Source organism: Hyaena hyaena, unplaced genomic scaffold (assembly GCF_003009895.1).
Source record: "Hyaena hyaena isolate Hyena2069 unplaced genomic scaffold, ASM300989v1 scaffold_298, whole genome shotgun sequence".
Lineage (NCBI taxonomy): Eukaryota > Metazoa > Chordata > Mammalia > Carnivora > Hyaenidae > Hyaena > Hyaena hyaena.
In genome coordinates, this window is record NW_024080927.1 from 659,128 (window position 1) to 678,859 (window position 19,732).

At 41.1% G+C, this 19,732-nt stretch overlaps 1 protein-coding gene across 4 annotated transcripts in view; it reads left to right on the forward strand.

The window, feature by feature from the left end:
- TUBD1 (tubulin delta 1) overlaps window positions 1-7,489 on the forward strand; it is a 29,041-nt gene extending 21,552 nt beyond the window's left edge. For all 4 annotated transcript variants that reach the window (XM_039247302.1, XM_039247301.1, XM_039247303.1 and 1 more), the window contains 3 exons: window positions 2,922-3,062; window positions 5,311-5,494; window positions 7,211-7,489. In XM_039247302.1, the coding sequence (XP_039103233.1) occupies window positions 2,922-3,062; window positions 5,311-5,494; window positions 7,211-7,313 (428 nt within the window). In that variant the 3' untranslated portion in view covers window positions 7,314-7,489. The remainder of the gene's footprint in view (window positions 1-2,921; window positions 3,063-5,310; window positions 5,495-7,210) is intronic.
- The last annotated feature ends 12,243 nt before the right edge of the window (window positions 7,490-19,732 follow it).

Genomic DNA, 19,732 nt, shown 5'->3' on the forward strand with positions numbered 1-19,732 from the left:
GCTTAACTTTGAAATGGCTTCATTTCTTTTTTATTTTTGTAACTTTTAGATAGAGTTTATTACCTTTCATTTCTGAGTAATATAGAGTGATGAACTATCTAACAAGTACAGCTTTTACAGCCTGTCATAAATTTTTAAATATTTTTACTGAGGTGTGGTTTATATACCATATACTTCACCTATGATAAGTGTACAATTCAGTGATTTTTTTTTGTAACTTTGCAGAATTGTGCAGTCATTATCACAAGTCAGTTGTAGAACATTTCCATCCAGAAAATTTCTTATATTCCTTTTGCAGTCCACTCCCTTTTTTATCCCTTGTCCCATACAACCACTGGTGTGCTTTCTGTCTCTAAAGACGTGCTATTTTGGACATCTCATATAAGTGAAATTATACAATATATAGCCTTTTGGGTCTCATATTTTTCACTTAATGTCTTTGAGGTTCATCCCCATTGTATATATCAGTAGTTCAATCTGTTGTATTGCTGAAGAGTATTCCATTAGATGGACATATCACATTTTGTTTAGATATCCAACAGTTGACTGGACATTTGGCTTGTTTTCACTTTGTATTTTGTTATGAATAATAGTGCTGTGTGCATTTGGGTACAAGTTTTTGTGTACACATGTGTTTTCAATCTTTTTTTTAAATTTTTTTTTCAATGTTTTATTTATTTCTAGGAGAGAGAGAGAGAGAGACAGCGTGAGCAGGGGAGGGTCAGAGAGAGAGGGAGTCACAGATTGAAACAGGCTCCAGGCTTTGAGCCGGCAGTCAGCACAGAGCCCGACGCAGGGCTCGAACCCAGGAACCGCGAGATCATGACCTAAGCGAAAGTCGGACGCTTAACCGACTAAGCCACCCAGGCACCCCTCAATCTTTTTTAAAACTTTTTAAATATTTTATTTCTTTTTGAGAGAGAGTGCAAATGGGGGAGGGGCAGACAGAGGAGGGCAGAGGATTCAAAGTAGGCTCTGTGCTGAGAGCAGCAACCCCAATGTGGGGCTAAAACCCACAAACCGCAAGATCATGACCTGAGCTGAAGTCAGACGCTCAACCAACTGAGCCACCCAGGCGCCCCATCAATCTCTTGATTATATACTTGGGAGTGCCATCCCTAGGTCAAAAGATAAGTCTGTGTTTAACATTTTGTATAACTACTAAACTCTTCCAAGGTGGTTGCACCATTTTACATTCCCACCAACAGTTGAAAAGGGTTTCAGATTTTCCACATCCTTGCCAACATCTGACATTGTTAGTCTTCTTGATTATAGCCATTCTAACAGGTATGAAGTAGTGTCTCCTTGTGGTTTCAATTTGAATTAAAAAAATTTTTTTTTCCTCCCATTCACTGGGTCAGGCTCATTAAATCAGTTTCTTGAATTTGAAAAATATTTTTAATGTTTATTTTTGAGAGAGAGAGAATGCGAGCAGGGTAGGAGTAGAGAGAGAGGGAGACACAAAATCTGAAACAGGCTCCAGGCTCTGAGCTGTCAGCACAGAGCCCAGTGCAGGGCTAGAACTCAGGAACCATGAGATCATGACCTGAGCCAAAATCGGACTCAACCCAGGCACCCCTCAATTTGCATTTTGAAGGTTTATGTATTTATTTTGGGAGAGAAAGAGCAGGGGAGGGGCACAGAGAGAGGGAGTGAGAGAATCCCAAGCAGGATCCACACTGTCAGCACAGAGCCTGATGCAGAGCTCGATATCACAAACTGTAAGATCCTGACCTGGGCCAAAAACAAGAGTGAGACGCTGACTGAGCCACCCACATGCCCCTTAATTTGCACTTTTCTAATGACAGTTATGTTGAGCATCTTTTCATGTGCTTGTTAGATTTGTTTGATTATCCTTTTTTGATGAAATGTTTATTCAAACATTTTGCCAATTTTTAAATTGGCTTGTCTTCTTACTGAGTTCAGCATGCCAAAATTTTTGGTTTATTGTATTTCTCTTTTTGCTGAAAGTCAGTCTGTTATGAACACTGAATTTTATCCCTATCCTATGTATATTTTAAGAGTATTTTCTTAGTGGCACTTGAGTGGCTCAGTCGTTTGAGCGATTGACTTCGGCTCAGGTCATGATCTTACAGTTCATGAGTTCAAGCCCTACACTGGACTCACTGCTGTCAGTGCAGAGCCCTCTTTTGGATCCTCTGTAACTTCTCTCTCTGTACCTTCCCTGCTCACACTCTCTCTCTCAAAGATAAGTAAACATTTAAGAAAAAAAGAAATTAAAAGAAAGAACATTTTCTTAATATTTTCCTATGACAAGTCAATTTTCAATCCTATTTTTGTTTTGTGTTTCTACATCCCATAACATTTTTGTATGTATTTTGTTTGTTCATACTGGTGTAGAGAGTAAAGTACACCCTTGGTTCTATGAATTTTGACAAACTTCTAGTAACCTCTATGACAATTGAGGTAGTCTTTCCATCATCCCAAAAAGTTCCTTCATGCTCTTTTGTAGGCAGTCTTTTCTCTCCACTCTAGCCTCTGGCAACCTCTGATTTGAATTTTGTTCCCATGGTTTAGCCTCTTCAAGATGTCCTGTAAATGGAAACATCCAGTATGTAATTTTTTGAGTCAAACTTGTTCACTTAGCATAATGCTCTCGAGATGTGTCCATGTTGTTTATTATGTGTATAGTAGTTTCTTTTTATTCCTGAGTAGAAATCCATTGTATGCACCTACAACCATCCTTGAACACTCTATGAAGAGTATTTCATCCCTTTCTTGGGACTGAGTAGTTTGAATCATTTTAGGTCAACCAGATAAGAATTTTTAAACAGTTAGTAGAAAAAAACAACTTTTACTTATCAAATAAAAATATATGTAAAACATACATGCCATAATACACCTTTCTCTTGTGGCTCAAAGCGATTTATAAAATTTCTTGGTTTTTTTTCCTTTGGTAGGTATTGATTGGCAGGTTCGGACTCCTTTATCAGGACTTCCTCCTCTTGGTAAAGTATCTCTCAACAGGGAGCTTCATTTTAACACTTCCCTTGCTAACTTGGTCATCCTTCGTGGGAAAGATGTGCACAGTGCGGATCTGGGTAAGCAGAAGTGAAGGTGAAAATTAAGATGTACATTTTGTACATGTACATGGTACACGGCTTTGCTTAGTTTTGTTTTTTAAAAGGAAGTCCCCCAAGGTGCCTGAGTGGCTCAGTCCTTTAAGCATTCGACTTTGGCTTAGGTCATGATCTCACGGTTGGTGAGTTCGAGCCCTACGTTAGGCTTTGTGTGGACACCTCAGAGTCTGGAACCTGCTTCAGATTCTGTGTCCCTCTCTCTCTGCCCTTCCCCCACTTGCTCTCCCTCTTTCTCTCTCTGTCTCAAAAAATAAATAAATGCTGGGGTGCTTGGGTGGCTCAGTAGGTTAAGCGTCTGACTTCAGCTTAGGTCATGATCTCACAGTTCATGGGTTCGAGCCCCGCATCAGGCTCTGTGGTGACGGCTCAGAGCCTGGAGCATGCTTCAGATTCTATGTCTCCCTCTCTCCCTGACCCTCCTCTGCCCATGCTGTCTCTCTCTCAGAAATAAATAAAACATTAAAAAAAATTTTTTAAATAATAATAAATAAATAAATAAATGTTAAAAAATTCGGATAAAAGGAAGTCCCTGAATTTATTGTTAAAGAAAGAAAAATAACTGTGTTTTAGTAGCAAAATGTAACCATTGTATCAGTAATATGTAAGTGGTCATCAAAATTAGAAGTGGTTGAAACAAGATACAGATTTAATTCTTTCTATCCATACCTTATGGCTTCCTTCTTTTGTTTTTTAAATATTTATTTCATTTTGAGAGAGAGAGAGAAAGAGAGAGAATGGGTGGGGGAGGGGCAGAGAGAGAGGAAGACACAGAATCCAAAGCAGGCTCCAGGCTCTGAGCTGTCAGCACAGAGCCCAACATGATGGAGCTTGAATTCACAAACTGTGAGATCATGACCTGAGATAAAGTGAGACACTTAACTGACTGAGACACCCAGGTGTCCCATGGCTTCCTCTTTATAGTCCAAGACATCTGTTTGAGCTTCAGCCATCCAATCACATAGGAATGAGCAAAGGAGGGCACACTGCCTTTTCCTAGGGTCGTAATCACAATCGTGTTTGAATACCTTTGATTGGGACTGAATCATGTGCTAACTTAGCTGCAAGGGTGTCATGAGCACAGTTAAAATTGGGGGGTTCTGTTACTAAAGAAGGGGAGAACAGGTAATGTAGCACAACTAGGGTCTCTGTGACAAGCATTTTGTTAAAAAATTTTCAGGAAGTTCAAAGAGCAGTACTCTTATTAGTTTGTGTTTCTGTGGTGAATTTCCAGGTCTGTATTATCCTTATTTGATGATTTTAGCAGTATCAATTGGCTGCTTCTAGCTATGATATAAAGAAAACCAAACAATTTAGTCCCTGTAATACACCTTAGGAAAAAAGTGACAACTAAAGAGAGATCATTTCAAGTCCATCAGATGGTATATTTTCTCTTACTGCAGAACATTTTCTTCATAGTCTTCATTTTAGATTTTAAATTAAGAGAATTAATAAGAGGATATATTAAGTAATCAAACTTCCAAAAATTTACCCACAACAAATAACATAGATACAGAGAGGTGTTCTTGCAAAGCTATTCACTGCAGTATCTTTCAGACAAAAATGTGGAAACAACCTAAATGCCCAACAGTAGGAAATGTGTTAAATAAATTATGGTATAATCACATAATAAACCTTTGTTGTTTTTTTTAAATTTTTTAAATGTTTATTTATTTTTGAGAGACAGAACGCAAGCAGGGGAGGGGCAGAGAAGAGAGGGAAACACAGAATCTGAAGCAGGCTCCAGGCTCTGAGCTGTAAGCACAGAACCCAGTGCGGGGCTCGAACCCACGAACTGCAAGATCGTGACCTGAGCCGAAGTCGGATGCTCAACCGACTGAGCCACCCAGGTGCCCCGATAAGCCTTTAAGTATGAGAGATTTTATTGACATGGAAAAGAGGTTCACAGCATATTGGTTACACAACATAGGTTACAGAACAAGAGGGCCAACAAAATATTCACGATCTTCTCTGGATGGTGACATTTCACTTTTAAATTTCCTTCTTAATATTTTTTCCGAATGGTGTGAATTACTACTTTTTTGTTCTACAATGACTATGGATCGTTTATCTAAAAGCACTATGAAACTAGTTTTAAATAGGTAAAACAACAGATTCCTGGTTAAACAAATAAGAAAAACCTGTTTATTAATTTGTTTCCAAAATTAACGATTTATGGTGTAAACAGTGGCTTAATGTTGTTTTACTGTAGGAGGATTTAAAGACCCAGCGCTCTATACTTCTTGGTTAGCACCTGTTAATGCTTTCAATGTGTGGAAAACCCAGCGAGCATTTAGAAAATATGAGAAGTCTGCAGCATTGGTCAGCAACAGCCAGTTCTTACTAAAACCACTTGATACGATTGTGGGCAAAGCATGGAATATGTTTGCTTCAAAGTAAGTAAAAAATCTATAAACCTTCTTTTTTTAATATGTATTGATTTATTTTGAGAGAGAGTGGTATGAGCAGGGGAGGGGCAAGAGAGAGACAGAGACAGAGAATCCCAAGTAGGCTTCTGGCCCTCAGCGCAAATCCTGTTGCAGGAGCTCAGTCTCACAAACTGAAAGGTCATGACCTAAATCGAAATCAAGAGTCGAATGCTTATCCGACTGAGCCACCCAGGTGCCCAGAAAAATGTACAAGCCTTTCTACCCTTAGGCATATAACATCTTAAAACACAAAGCAGGATGTGGAATGTCTTAGTCTGTTTGATTTGCTCTAACAAAAATAGCACAGACTGGGTATCTTATAAACAACAGAAAATTATTTCTCACAGTTCTAGAGGCTAGGAAACCTGAGATTAAATGGTGCTGGCAGATTTGATGTCTCTTGAAGACCTTTCATGGGCCTCTTTTAAAAGGGCACTGATCCCATTCATGAGGGCTCTACCCTCATGACCTATCACCTTCCAAAGGCCTCAACTCCTAATACCATCATCACCTTGGGGTTAGGATTTTAACGTATGAATTTGGGGGGAACGCAAACATTCAACCTACAGCATGGAGTGAGCATGGCCAACTCTGTGGGTGTGAAATTCAGTCATGTTACTTCAGGTGTCATTTCCTTTTCTGCACAATGGGTCCAAACTGAGAGGATATGTAGCAAGGATTAAGTGAGATAATCATGCAAAAATACCTACCACATTGCTGTTAACTCTTGTTGACTAAAGGAGTAGTTTCCAAATGAAATGAAGTTAAAGTAGAAATTTCATTACAAGGTTGGGACAATAAACTAGTATTCCAAAATAAGGTCCTTGGAAGAATGGAAGGGATCCCGATCTTGTTCAGCAAGCAACATTGCAAGTTTAACTCCATTTGCCACTAGGAACTGTCTACTTGATCCTAAGAGATGAGTTATCAGGTCTTCTGACCTCTGCCACAATTACTTGTCAAAGAAGAATTCCTCATATTAATCGGCAAGGCCTCTACTTTGATTATCCAGGATTCCCAAGGGCCCCCCTTCCTACACGTGGCTATTCCACAAGCCCCGTCCAAAAGGACAGTGAACTCTGCCCTTTTCTGGTATTGTTCACTTCCCACTCCCCTTAAATGGCAGCAGCCCTTATTACATCCATTTAATCCCTGTCTGCCCCTGATAGTCTTTTCAATATTGCTCCTGCCTCGGAGCATTATGAGGAAACAGGGTATTAAAAGGACCACCTGGCATAACTGCAAATTAAACGTTGTCTGAAAAATACTTGGGAGACTTCACTTCACTCCTAGAACTGGATTAATGTGTTTGTTTCATGCCTTAGGTGAAAATTCTCACGCACTTTGTAGAGTTTATATTGAACCCAGTCATCTCTGTAGGGTGTTGAATATGTGCTCGGTTGGATAACCAGATCTGAACATACTTCTTTTTCCTATGTGCTTCTTATTGACACTCTCCTGGATGCTAAAAAGGCAGGGAGCTTGACATAAACTTTCAAAGTTTCCTAATCTTTGGAATAAACATTGAAGCAAATAGAAGATATTTAAGAGATTCTGCCGCCTTTAATTATTTATGAACTGGGACAGTTCTATTTATGGCTTCATTTTAGGAGTTACTCATTTGTCTGAGTTTTTTTTTTGTTTTTTTTTTTTTAATTTCACATTTTCTGTTTCTTTCACCAGAGCCTACATTCATCAGTACACAAAATTTGGAATTGAAGAAGAGGACTTTTTGGACAGTTTCACATTGTTAGAACAGGTTGTTGCCAGTTACTACAATCTCTGATCCCCGGCAAGGGAGAAGTACCTTAGGTCATTTTGGGGCTAAACACTTTTCAATGCTCCTTTCTCAGTAAGGTGTTCAGATCCCTACCTGTTAAATTAACAAGGGTGAATGCTGTTTCCTTTGGCATACTGTAACAGAGAAGGAGGAAAACCTTTATACTGTATATGTTAACTAACTTGAATTATAATAAAAGATAAAAAAGAAAAAGAGGAAAACCTTTTTTAAAGTTTATTTTATTTATTTTTAGAGAGAGAGTGTGTGTGTGTGTGAGTGAGGGAGTGTGGGGGCACAGAGAGGGAGAGAGTGAAAATCCCAAGCAGGCTCCATGTTGTCAGCAGAGTCCATACAGGGCTTGAACTCACAAACTGTGAGATCATGACCTGAGCCAAAACCAAGAGTCAGACCTTAACCAACTGAGTCACCCAGGCACTCCTGGAGGAAAACCTTTTAGATGGAGAATAAGCATGTGTTTGAAGTGCCTGGCTGGCTCAGTCGGAAGAGCATGCAACTCTTCACGAGTCCGAGCCCCATGCTGGATGTAGAGATTACTTAAGTAAACAAACTTAAAATTTTTTAATTAAAATAAATGGAAAATAGTATGTTTTCAATGAAAACACTTGGTATTTTCATTTGTAAAAAAAAAAAAAAAATGGTGCTTCAGTAGAGAAATTTGGAAACACTATGGCTGAGATGTTGGAACTTTGGAAATATCCAAAAAAGGGGAATATTCTTTTTTTTTAATTAAAAAAATGTTTTTAATGTTTATTTATTTTGGAGAGAGAGAGACAGAGTGTGAGTGGGAGAGGGGCAGAGAGAGACTGAGACACAGAATCCGAAGCAGGCTCCAGGCTCCAAGCTGTCACCCCAGAGCCCTACGCAGGGCTTGAATTCATGAACCGTGAGATCATGATCTGAGCCGAAGTCGGACAGTTAGCCAACTGAGCCACCCAGGCTCCCTGGAATATTCTTTTTCTATGTCTTCCCTTCTTTATTCCAAAAAGGATTCATATGAGCTAAACTTTCACTGCACAATTTTAAGCTTAAGAAATTGTAGTTTTGTTCACTTCTTTTTTTTTTACATTTTTTTAAAATGTTTTATTTATTTCTAGGAGAGAGAGAGAGAGAGACAGCGTGAGCAGGGGAGGGTCAGAGAGAGAGGGAGTCACAGACTGAAACAGGCTCCAGGCTCTGAGCTGGCAGTCAGCACACAGCCCGACGCGGGGCCCGAACCCACGAACCGCGAGATCATGACCTAAGCGAAAGTCAGACGCTTAACCGACTAAGCCACCCAGGCACCCCTGTTTTGTTCACTTCTGAGGTGAATGCTTTGAACCACAAGAGGGAGCTATTGTCAAGTGCTAGAGTATAAACCTATTTTGAATATTCTATTAGCAGGGTAAGATTTTCCACATTAAGCAGCTATTTAAAAATAAATATCAGATTATGTTAATAAATGTATATCATGCTTTTGTTAATAAATGTATAGCATGCTTAAGTACATAAGTAAATGCTTGCTTTTCTTAAATTTTCTAGCCAGCAGGAAACTGGGGCAGTTTTTCTTTTAGATCTTGAAATGCAAGAACAGAAACTGATTTTATTCAACTAGTGTTTTCAGATTACTTATAGGTATTTATCTGGTGGGGACGATATTATGGTTTTCAGCAAAAGGTGTAAGAACTTCACCAAAATTTCACAAAGTTGAGAAAATTATCTCCAAGGAAATACTGTCCTGTTCTCGATGAAATTGACAGAAACAGATGTGGGTTTCGCTCCGTAGAACAAAACACACTTGGAAATTGACAGCTGAGTTTCAGGGTAATTGTGTATTTCAGTAAAACACATCTCATGCAGTGTATTAACACATGTAAAATGGGAAATAAATAAGAACATTTGCCTTTCTGCCAAATCTACCAGTGGTGATTTATTTTTATATGGAAAAATGACAGTTTACAGCTTCACTGGTTTCTTCCTTTTCTTTTCATATGGAAATGATTACCTTTTTGCTGTTTTTCTTATCAACTGTTGCTATGATTTAAAATACTGAGCCATATCTTATTTCTAAGGAATGTAAAAAGTGGTCCGTTCAGCTGCTAAAAGGCACACCCCTCTGCTGCATTTTGTTAATCCAAGTGTACTTGAAAAATAATCAGATAATAATTTTCACAAAATAAAGTTAAAAGCAATTGTTTTACATTGAAGACATCCAGAGACTGAAACAATGTCTCTAAGTGAACCAGCATTAATGAAGACCTGTAACTCACCAGGGATTAAGCTGATTCCAAGGAACTTTCTAAAGGAGAAGCTTAAAGTCATAAGTATAAATCATTTTATATTTGAGAAAGGGATTCGTGTCCAATGGTAACAAGTGTATTTCTAATTTGGCATCTCATGGAATCAATGGCAGGTAAATATTAGAAGAAAGCCCCAACTTGACTTGGGCCCATTCACTTCTATGAATAGAGCCTTTGTTACGACCCACAACTGAATTCTTTGATGTGTGTGGAGACCCAAGTACTTGCAGACTTGTTTTAAACACTTACATGAAAAATATTTTTTTTGTCGCTGTAGGGTAACAAAAGTTTGCTATCAGAGTTGTGATTTAACTTAAAAATTAACACAAAGAAGCTGGTCAAGATAAGAGGTGTCACTGGAAATGTACGTTGTGTAGAAAAAACAGCCAATCAGCCAGGACGACCGCAGAATCATAACTTCCTGGGCATACAGATCCAGAAGCTTTGAACTTGTAATATCTTAGATTACTGGGTAACTGAGTATCTTAGATGACTCCAGTTACCCAGTAATATGTTGTCACTCACATCCTTCCCCAGTGCCAGGATGCACCCCCTACAGGCAGTAAGTACAGTGTAAATTCAAATGGCTGCTCATGTTCAAGCCTTTTCACTCTCCTTCATTTGTGCTCTTGTCAAGAGCTCTTTAAGCTCTAGAACCTGTTTCTGCCCATTCACTCCCTCTTGATTCTAACTTTGCCCCACCAACACTAGCTAATCTACATGCAGCGTCTTTCTCCGTTATTTAACATGTCACTTAGAACATAGCAAATGTATCCACAACTCACTATTGTGGATTGGACAGGGCCAATCTACTGGCCAGGTGTTCTATTGGACAGGTGTCTATTCTAGACATCTCTGTTCATTCATTCATTCAGCCAATGTCTATTCAGTGCCAGGCATTGAACTAGATGTTAATGATGTAGGGGTCAATACCACGTAGTCTAAATAGAGAAGCTTACAATGTAGCCAAGTTTCTTTGAACGTCAATGCTACAATCCTAGATTCCTAATAACTGCTTTTTAACTTCCTCATATCCATGTTCCCCTTTTTTATGGGAAAGACATAGTACAGGACTAAGAGCGCTAGTCTGGGCTTTAAATTTGACTGAAATGCCTCCTCACTGGCTCTGTGGACTCTTTTGCAGTATACATACCAATGATTCTTCTCCTGACCATGTTTATCACACTTGAATTCCTGTCCAAAATTTTGTTTTAAAACATGCTCCATATGTTCTTATCACAGTATTCTCTCCCCATGAGCCCAAGGTTTGGCAGTCAACCCTTTCTTGTTCTTCAGCCTACATACCAAATATGGCTTTACTGACTAGCTTGTCGTTGTTGGCAAATAATCAGTTATTTAAAAGATGTTTGTTCATCTGTATCAATCACATTGTTTCCTATGGTTTTTAGGGATATGAGCTAAAAATCTGGTTTACATATTTAACTAACTTCCTACTCCTATACTCTGAAATGTCTCAGATGATGCAATGTCAGTCTTATTAATAAATGGAATCCCATTTCAATAGACAGAATGCTTGCACAAGAAGTTAATATAAACAATGTAAATATTCAAGTTTGGGGGAATACACTGTGGGGTCAGTGTTGTAGAAGATATGGCATTAAAAGGAGAAGAGCAAAAAGATAGAAAATCCGAATCATTTAAATTCCAGTGAGGAGGGACACAGGAAGAGATGAAAAGGAAAGTTGATGATGTTCCCCCGACTGAAGAATTGCTTACAAGCAAAGAATAGCTTACAAGCATTTTAAGAAAAAGACTTGATGGTTTTTGAAATATGGACTTTACCTAAACATAAAAAATCTGAGAATAGTTGAAAAAGAAACAGCGCATGGACCTTGGTGGCTCAGTTGGTTGAGCATCCGACTCTTGATTTCAGCCCATGTCTTGATTTCGTGGTTCATGAGATCAAGCCCCACATCGGGCTCTGCCACAGTGCGGAGCCTGCTTGCGATTCTTTCTCCCTCTCTCTCTCTGCCTCTCTGCTGCTTGTGATCTGTCTCTCTTTCAAACTAAATAAATAAATAAACTGTAAGATGAATACTTTTATGGCTTGTCTAATTATTTACATGATGAGTACACAAAAATTCAAAGATACTATACCTGATAGGTGATGGGCATTACAGAGGGCACTTGTTGGGATAAGCACTGGGTGCTTTACATAAATGATGAATCACTAAATTCTACTCCTGAAACTAATACTGTGCTATATGTTAACTAACTTGAATTGAAAAAAAAAAAATTCTATACCTGAGCAGTCCAGTAAGGTAACCATTAGCCACATGTGGATTTTGAAGACAAGATCAATAAAAATTGTAAAACATTAATATTTTAAATTAATTGTTGAATTGATAATTTGGACAAATTGGGTTAAATTATTCAAATTTGTATGCTTGTTTCTTTTTACGTTTTATTATTTCTTTTCACTTTATTTTTTTATTTTTTAATGTTTTATTTATTTCTGAGTGAGAGAGAGAGACAGTATGAGCAGGCGAGGGTCAGAGAGAGAGGGAGACACAGAATCTGAAACAGGCTCCAGGCTCTGAGCTAGCTGTCAGCACAGAGCCCGACATGGGGCTCAAACCCACCAACCGTGAGATCATGGCCTGAGCCGAAGTCGGAGGCCCAACCGACTGAGCCACCCAGGTACCCCAACATTTTATTGATATTTCTAAAAAATATTTATTTGGAGAGAGGGTACATGTGTGTGCACACGTGGGGGAGGGGCAGAGAGGGAGAGAGAATTGAAGCAGGCTTCACCCTGTTAGCACAGAGTCCAACTCAGGGCCCAGTTGCATAAACCAAAGCCGAAATGAGGCACCAAGGCACCTGCTTTTTTACACTTTAAAATGTAGCAGGTAAAATTTTAATTTAAAATATATTTATTTATTTGTTGTTACTAAAATTTTAAATTAGATATATGGCTTGAACTATATTTCTATTGGACAGAGCTACTCTAGACATCTCAAGAGCAAAGTCCTGGGAACTATAGAAAAGGGAGTTGAACAAAGCTTGTCCTTATTAGGTGAGAGGTCATGGGAACATGATAGTAAGAAACATGACATAAGTCAAAACATGGGAGTTTCCTTTCTGGAGAAAAAAAAAAGGCCTTTGCCTAAGCTCGGCTCATGTGAACGGCATGAGCAAGGCCGGATGTGAACTTAATTCAACAAACATCCACTGACCACCTGCAAGAAAGACAGCACGAGGATAGACAGATTTAAAAAGGAATGAGTTAAATCTGGCCTCTGTTCTTAAGGAGCTCACCATTTGGTTTACTCTTTGCTTCAAAGTATATGCCTGGCTCGTGGTAGAAATTCCATGTTTGCTAAACAGATTAATATGAATGTCTAAAAAACTATGGGGAAAAAGCTACAAAACTAGAGGCACACAGTGAAGCCCATTAAAGCTCACTTATTATCAACTGATCTCATAACTGATAAAACTGAGGAGCTAGAAATACAGATATAATTAAAGATGTTTGTCTCAGGGCATGTGGGTGGCTCAGTTGGTAGGTAAAGTGTCCAACTCTAGGTTTCAGCTCAGGTCATGATCTCATGGTTCATGAGTTCAAGCCCCGCATCAGGCTCTGCATTGACAGCACCAAGCCTGCTTGGGATTCTCTCTGTCCCTTTCCCATGCATGTGCTCCCGCTCTCTCAAAATAAATACGCTTAAAAATATATTTTGTCTCTGAGCCATATTATATAGTTAAGAGCCATTTAAGACAATATAAACTCGGGGCGCCTGGGTGGCTTAGTCGGTTAAGCGTCCGACTTTCGCTTAGGTCCTGATCTCGCGGTTCGTGGGTTCGAGCCCCGCGTCGGGCTCTGTGCTGACTGCCAGCTCAGAGCCTGGAGCCTGTTTCAGAGTCTGTGACTCCCTCTCTCTTTGACCCTCCCCTGCTCACGCTGTCTCTCTCTCTCTCTCTCCTAGAAATAAATAAAAAACATTAAAAAAAAAGACAATATAAACTCAATATATTGAGAATGAAGAGACTTTAGGGGCGCCTGGGTGGCTCAGTCGGTTGGGCGGGCGACTTCTGCTCAGGTCATGATCTCGCGGTTCGTGGGTTCAAGCCCTGCATCGGGCTCTGGGCTGATAGCTAGCTCAGAGCCTGGAGCCTGTTTCAGAGTCTGTGTCTCCCTCTCTCTCTGACCCTCCCCTTCTCACACTCTCTCTGTCTCTCTCAGAATAAAATGTTAAAAAAAAAAAGAAAGAGAGAGAGGAGAGAGAGAGAGAGAGAGAGAGAGAGAGAGAGAATGAAGAGACTTTATAAGTCCTTGCCCCAAATCTAAACTAGTCCTGGAATTCCAAGCCTTCCAAAGTTTGGCCACGCCCACTGTTCCCTTTATGTATGCTGCAGTAGCCAAGACAAACAGAAATGACTATTGAATGTTATGAAAAACACACAATTTGTCTATATGGTTATGTTTAATTTTGTTGAGGAAGGACAGGAATGGAACGGTTTATCACTGACTTGAAGATACAGGTGAGAGACAGGACCCAGTGATCCTGGCGGCTCCTGCTTTGCCCCCATTGCCAGGCCCCCCAGACCAAGAAGAATGGGAAGCTCAGAGCATTTTTGAGTAGACCTGAAAGGATACACACTAAATTTCATAGTAAGTTCTCTGGGGGAGCATCTTCCTCAGAAGACTTCCCTTTTATACTATGCATTTCTTTCACTTGCTTTTTGTTTTTTTAAGTCCTCTCTTCACCCAGTATGGCACGACCCTGATATCAAGAGTCGCATGCCCTTCCAATTGAGCCAGTCAGGCATCCTGCATATTTTTATTTTAAACAAAGCTTTAAAAATCCAATGTAAGGGACACCTGGATGGCTCAGTTAAGCGTCCAACTCTTGATTTTGGCTGAGGTCAGTATCTCCTGGTACATGAGTTCAAGCCCTACATGGGGCTCTGTGCTGACAGCACGGAGCCTGCTTGGGATTCTCTCTCTCTGTTTCTCTCTCTCTCAAAATAAATAAACTTTAAAAAATCCAACGTAAGATAAAATAACTCAAATGATTTTTAGAAGGAGACAGTTTGAAGAATGAAGGAATAAGTCAAATGAATCAGAAGGCAGTAACCAGGGGTGGAAGTAGCAAGCAGCATCGTTGTTCTATAAATGATCACATAAACAGGTGTAGGAATTACAGGATGTTCCATGTTCATCCAGGGAACAAACAGAGGAAGGGGGAAGTGAAAGACTACCTTTGGGGTTCTACTATCTCAACATGCCCTCAACATGAACACTGCCTATTACAAAGAAGACTGTATTACACACACACACAGAGTCTGACAGCAGCCTAGAAAGTATACTAAAAGGTAGGACAGATTTTGAGTGTGAAAGCACTTTTTAAAAAAAAGGTTTATTTTTAAGTAATCTCTACACCCAGTGTGGGGCTCAAACTCACAACCCTGGGTTCAAGAGTCGCATGCTCCGCAGACTGAGCCAGGCAGGCGCTCCTACATGAAAGAACTTTTCACTTCCTCCGTGCAGAGACCAGGGATGTCTTTTATGCTCTAATGGATTCTTTATGTTTGAAGAGGAAATAGAGAGCATCTGAAAATTTCTTTGATCTCTACATTTTTCTAAAAAGCACTATTTTCAGCTTCCTTTTTTCTTCTGAAATGGTGCAAAGCACTCCCACATACATGCTTTTACTAGATAGGCATCACTTTATGTGATTCCATCAGAAAGCCAGGCACAGTGACGCCCCCATTCTCCCAGGTTTCAGCAACTGTGCACCTACCTGAGAACAGAATACTGAAGTTTTGTACCTCTTCTCCGCCAAAGGACTATCACACAAGCAAATCTCTCCTTCTGAACTCTGCTGTTCCTGGTGAGTGGTATAATTGTGGTCATATGTCATTTATTCTGAACCCCTAGCCAGCCAACTTCAATAAGCATAACTCATTTATTGAAACATGTAAACAACCCCAGCACCAAAGAAGCCAAATGGAAAGCCGCCTTGACCACATGCTCTAGAAGGTGTCATAAAGCCGTGATTCTGCCTTTTGGCTTGGCAAAGGCAGTTGGGAGGATGCCCTCCTGTTTTCTTGAGAAGACTTACGACATCTGGGTTCTAGGAGGCTGCCACTGCCGTCTAGGCTAGCACTACTGGAATCTTGGAGTCCAGGACAAATACACAGGAAATCGCGTTGCCAAACTTTTCTCCTTATAAAGACAATCAATCTATCCAGGAATTACCATCCTCCCAGTTCTCATAGGGAGGAGTCATTCATTCAGCAAGCAGGATACAACTGGGGTGAGGAATTTTAAAGCAGTTTCCTGTGGCCCCAAGGTCCGGTCACAGTGCCATCTTTAGAAGAACAGTGCTACATAACAAGTTAAGGCTTAGACGATCACTTGTGGAAAAGTACAAAGGATGTATTACTCCAGAGAATTCTCTGGAAAAATCCAGTTTATTCTCTGACAGAAGTCACAGAGTGGTATAACGGATAGCACATTCACAAATCTAGGAGTTAGAAAACCTGAGAGAGGCCCATGGTAGGAGCCAGTAACCTGCTGGGCGCTATGTTCAGAACAGAACACCGTTTCTCTGTTCTTGCTCCCTCTCCCGTATTCCTGGCTTGGTGATGGATCAGCACTGCTGTCTTCTCAGGTTCCTTCTTTTTTTTTTTTAAATATTTTTTATTTATTTCTAGGAGAGAGAGAGAGAGACAGCGTGAGCAAGGGAGGGTCAGAGAGAGAGGGAGTCACAGACTGAAACAGGCTCCAGGCTCTGAGCTGGCAGTCAGCACAGAGCCCGACGCGGGGCTCGAACCCACGAACCGCGAGATCATGACCCAAGCAAAGTCGGATGCTTAACCGACTAAGCCACCCAGGCGCCCCTTCTCAGGTTCCTTCTTGACCTTTACTCTGAACTTGCCTAGTACCCTGGCACCTCGTCTTAGGGAGCCTGCCCTGCCCGTCTCTGAATTTCCATTGCTCCTGGACCGCTGCAACATTCACTCAGCAAATACTGTGAGCCTACTGAGTGCCAGGCCCGGGGCAAACAATGGAGGCTGCAACGGTGCCTGCCCTTAGGGGGCTTACGCTCTGGTGAAGGAAACAAGCGAAAACAAGAAAACAGAGAAACTGCTTTGTGAGTTATGTACGTGCTTTAAAGGATACCAAACGGGGCTAAGACAAAGAGTAACAGAAGTGGGCAGACTGACTTCAGGTGGCCCATTGGTCTGGTCTCTTCTTCTCCTCGCCCTACACAGAGCTCCCCTCCTTGTGCTTTCCCGCGGTCTCACAGGGCCTTCTCCAGTCAGAACACCTGCCCTCTCCCCACCCTAGCTGGCAATTCAAATGCCACATCCTCATGAAACCACCCTTGCCGAGCCTTCTTGGTCAGGCATTCCCTTCCTCTTCTCGGCTCTTTTCTTAATGTTCTTTCCTTCACTGTTCACTCCACCTTACGTTGCAGTTAGCTGTATATAAGCACAATACCCCTAAGAAGACTGTAAGCTCCTGGAGGGTGAAGATTACTGTCGTTAGTGTTGTCTCTTCCCCACAGCACCTTAAACCAGTGGAGATTTAAAAAGTGAACTTGGGACACCTGGGTGTCTCAGTTGGTTAAGTGTCTGACTCTTGATTTTGGCTCGGGTCATGATCTCACAGTTCATGGGTTTGGGCTGTGCTTCCCAGCTCTGCGAGGACACCAAGGAGCCTGCTTGGGATCCTCTCTCTCTCTCTCTCTCTCTCTCTCTCTCTCTCTCCCTCTCTGCCTCTCTCCTATTTGCATACCCCCCTCTCTCAAATAAACATTCAAAAATTAAAAAGAAATAAAAAGAAATTATCACCTAAAAAAAGTGAATTTAAAAATGTTCCCCCCCCCCCAATCTGGCTAATGCCACTTTTGGCTCTAACTATCTCATAGGGTTGTTATGAAGATCAAATAAAATTTAAGATGTGAAAGTGCTTTGAGAGAGAAAAAAGATCTGTACAAATAGAAATTGCTTTGTAATCATAATTCTAGCAAACACCACTCTGGGAACCTGCCCACACAAGGCGGCTAGAAATGGGGCTGGCGTCTCCACCCCTGAGTTCATGAGAAGCACAGGGGCTGCTCATCTATTTAAATAGCAAAACTTGGAAGGCCATGGGCTTGATTTTCTGTTGTCTCTTTCTTCATCACCTACTTGTGATCCCAAGATGAAATAAATAAATAAAAAAAGCCTGGCCTTTTGAACGGGCCTTTTCTGTAGAACTGAATGTGTAAGAGCCGGAATGCCTAGGTTTGAATCCTTTCTCTGCTTCCTTTCTTCCCACAGCTAACTACTAAACTTTGCTTCCTTAATTCTCTCATGGGGTTGTCAAGGCTTTGAATACTCAACAATACAAACCACCACTGAAAACAGGACCTGGTTACAAAGTAATCAAACAATCATTATCACAGTTACAGTAAGGAATCCACTGTGTACTTCCCCGGAAAGGGCCCATTGGAGGAGGTTCCTGGGAGCTAATCTTGATTGCTGGTATTATGGGGTTGTGCACAAGAACATACCATAGAAGGGACATGGGAGTGAGAAGGGACTGAGACAACGTTCAGAATGGAGCAGAGCTGTCTGAAGAGCCTCAAGAGCATGGCCTCTGTGAGGTCAGGCAGAGAAAGTTTGGCGGCTGTGCGAGGGTTAGGCCTGCCACTCAAGTGAAAGGACCTCCCAAGAGGCTGGGAGGCGCACTAAAAAATGAAAGGCAGAGAAAGGCCTCCTCTCATTTTCAGCTTTTTTTTTTTTTTTTTAACTAATGAAAAAAGGTCGAGGACAACACGGCTCTTGGATGACGGGCGCGCCAGGCTTCTTCACCACTGCAAAGAAGAGTGAACTTGAGCTGCTGTTTCCAACACAACATGGTGGCCAAAGGAAGATAAGAGTAATCTCGACAGTCCTTTCCCACCTTCAGAGAAGGGCAGAAGCTCTCTCTACAAATCTCAAAGTGCTTCTTCACTCCACGGAAACTTCTTTTTTTCCCCATCGGAAACAGGCTGGGACACAATTAAGCAATACTGTCGGGTTGGGTCAGTCATAAGCGTCTGAAGGAAAAAGCTGCTCATGCTCTATCCCCCTAAAGGGGATACATGGCAACAAAAGGGAAATGACACATTTGGGATGAGGTGGGGGAGGAGAGAAAAGTGGCTTACAAAGGCCTCCTTCCATGAACGAGGGCTTTCCTGAGGGCTTTAGGTAGAAGGCCATCAGATCAAGTTGTAGATACTCACCCCTGGAAACTCTCAGAAGAAAGCAGTGACTGTTAATTTAGAAGGCTTGGGGTCCCTCCTAGCCAAAGATGCCCAGAATAAGCCAGAGGCTTCCCCTCAAGAATTCAGGAATGTGGTTTCCAATGCAAATAAAGACTACATTGTAGATGTGCTGCTGGAGTGTGTCCAAGCCCTCCTTCTGTCCTTTGAGTCATTTGGAAATAGTTAACAAACGGGTTGAACACCTGGGCTGATTACCCCTGAAGGGGATTTCCAGACTCTATCCAGTAAAACCATCTCCTCCCCTCCTGAAGCAACTCCGTTCCGCTCTCTCTGAAGTGTGCTCTCAAGATTCCAAATTTTTCTCCTAGGCTTCCTAAGTTAGAGCAGCAACTGCTGCTGACACAAAGAAACAAGGAGCCAAGCAACTTTGTGCTTTTTAAAAAAGTTTATTTTAAATTAAAAGGAACAGATGTCCAATGTTTCAAAAAGCCACACATTTGTGGATTTGGCTGACAAACCGTCTAAGCTGCATTTCATTTCTGTTCCCAGAGAGTCAGCCAGCCACTTACAACTGACTCACACTGGGCCACGGTTTGGGCCAGTCTCCCAACTACAGAATTAGAATCCCAGATCTCAAATGAATCCAGGGTGTTTGGGTGGAGAGCGGGGGCCATCTAAAATAAATTTTTTCTTTTAATTTAGTAGTATCAACACCCACACAGCAAACTGTGCAAGGCCAGTAGGTCAAAGAGAATGAGCAAACAGCTGGCACCTGCCTGCCCCAGCACCACGCGATTCTAAAGGCGGTGAGTAAGCAGCTGTCCAGAACAGGTTTTTATTATAATCCCTTTTATGAGTACTGGTTGAATATGCAAATACATGTAGGTTATTTGCTGCAATT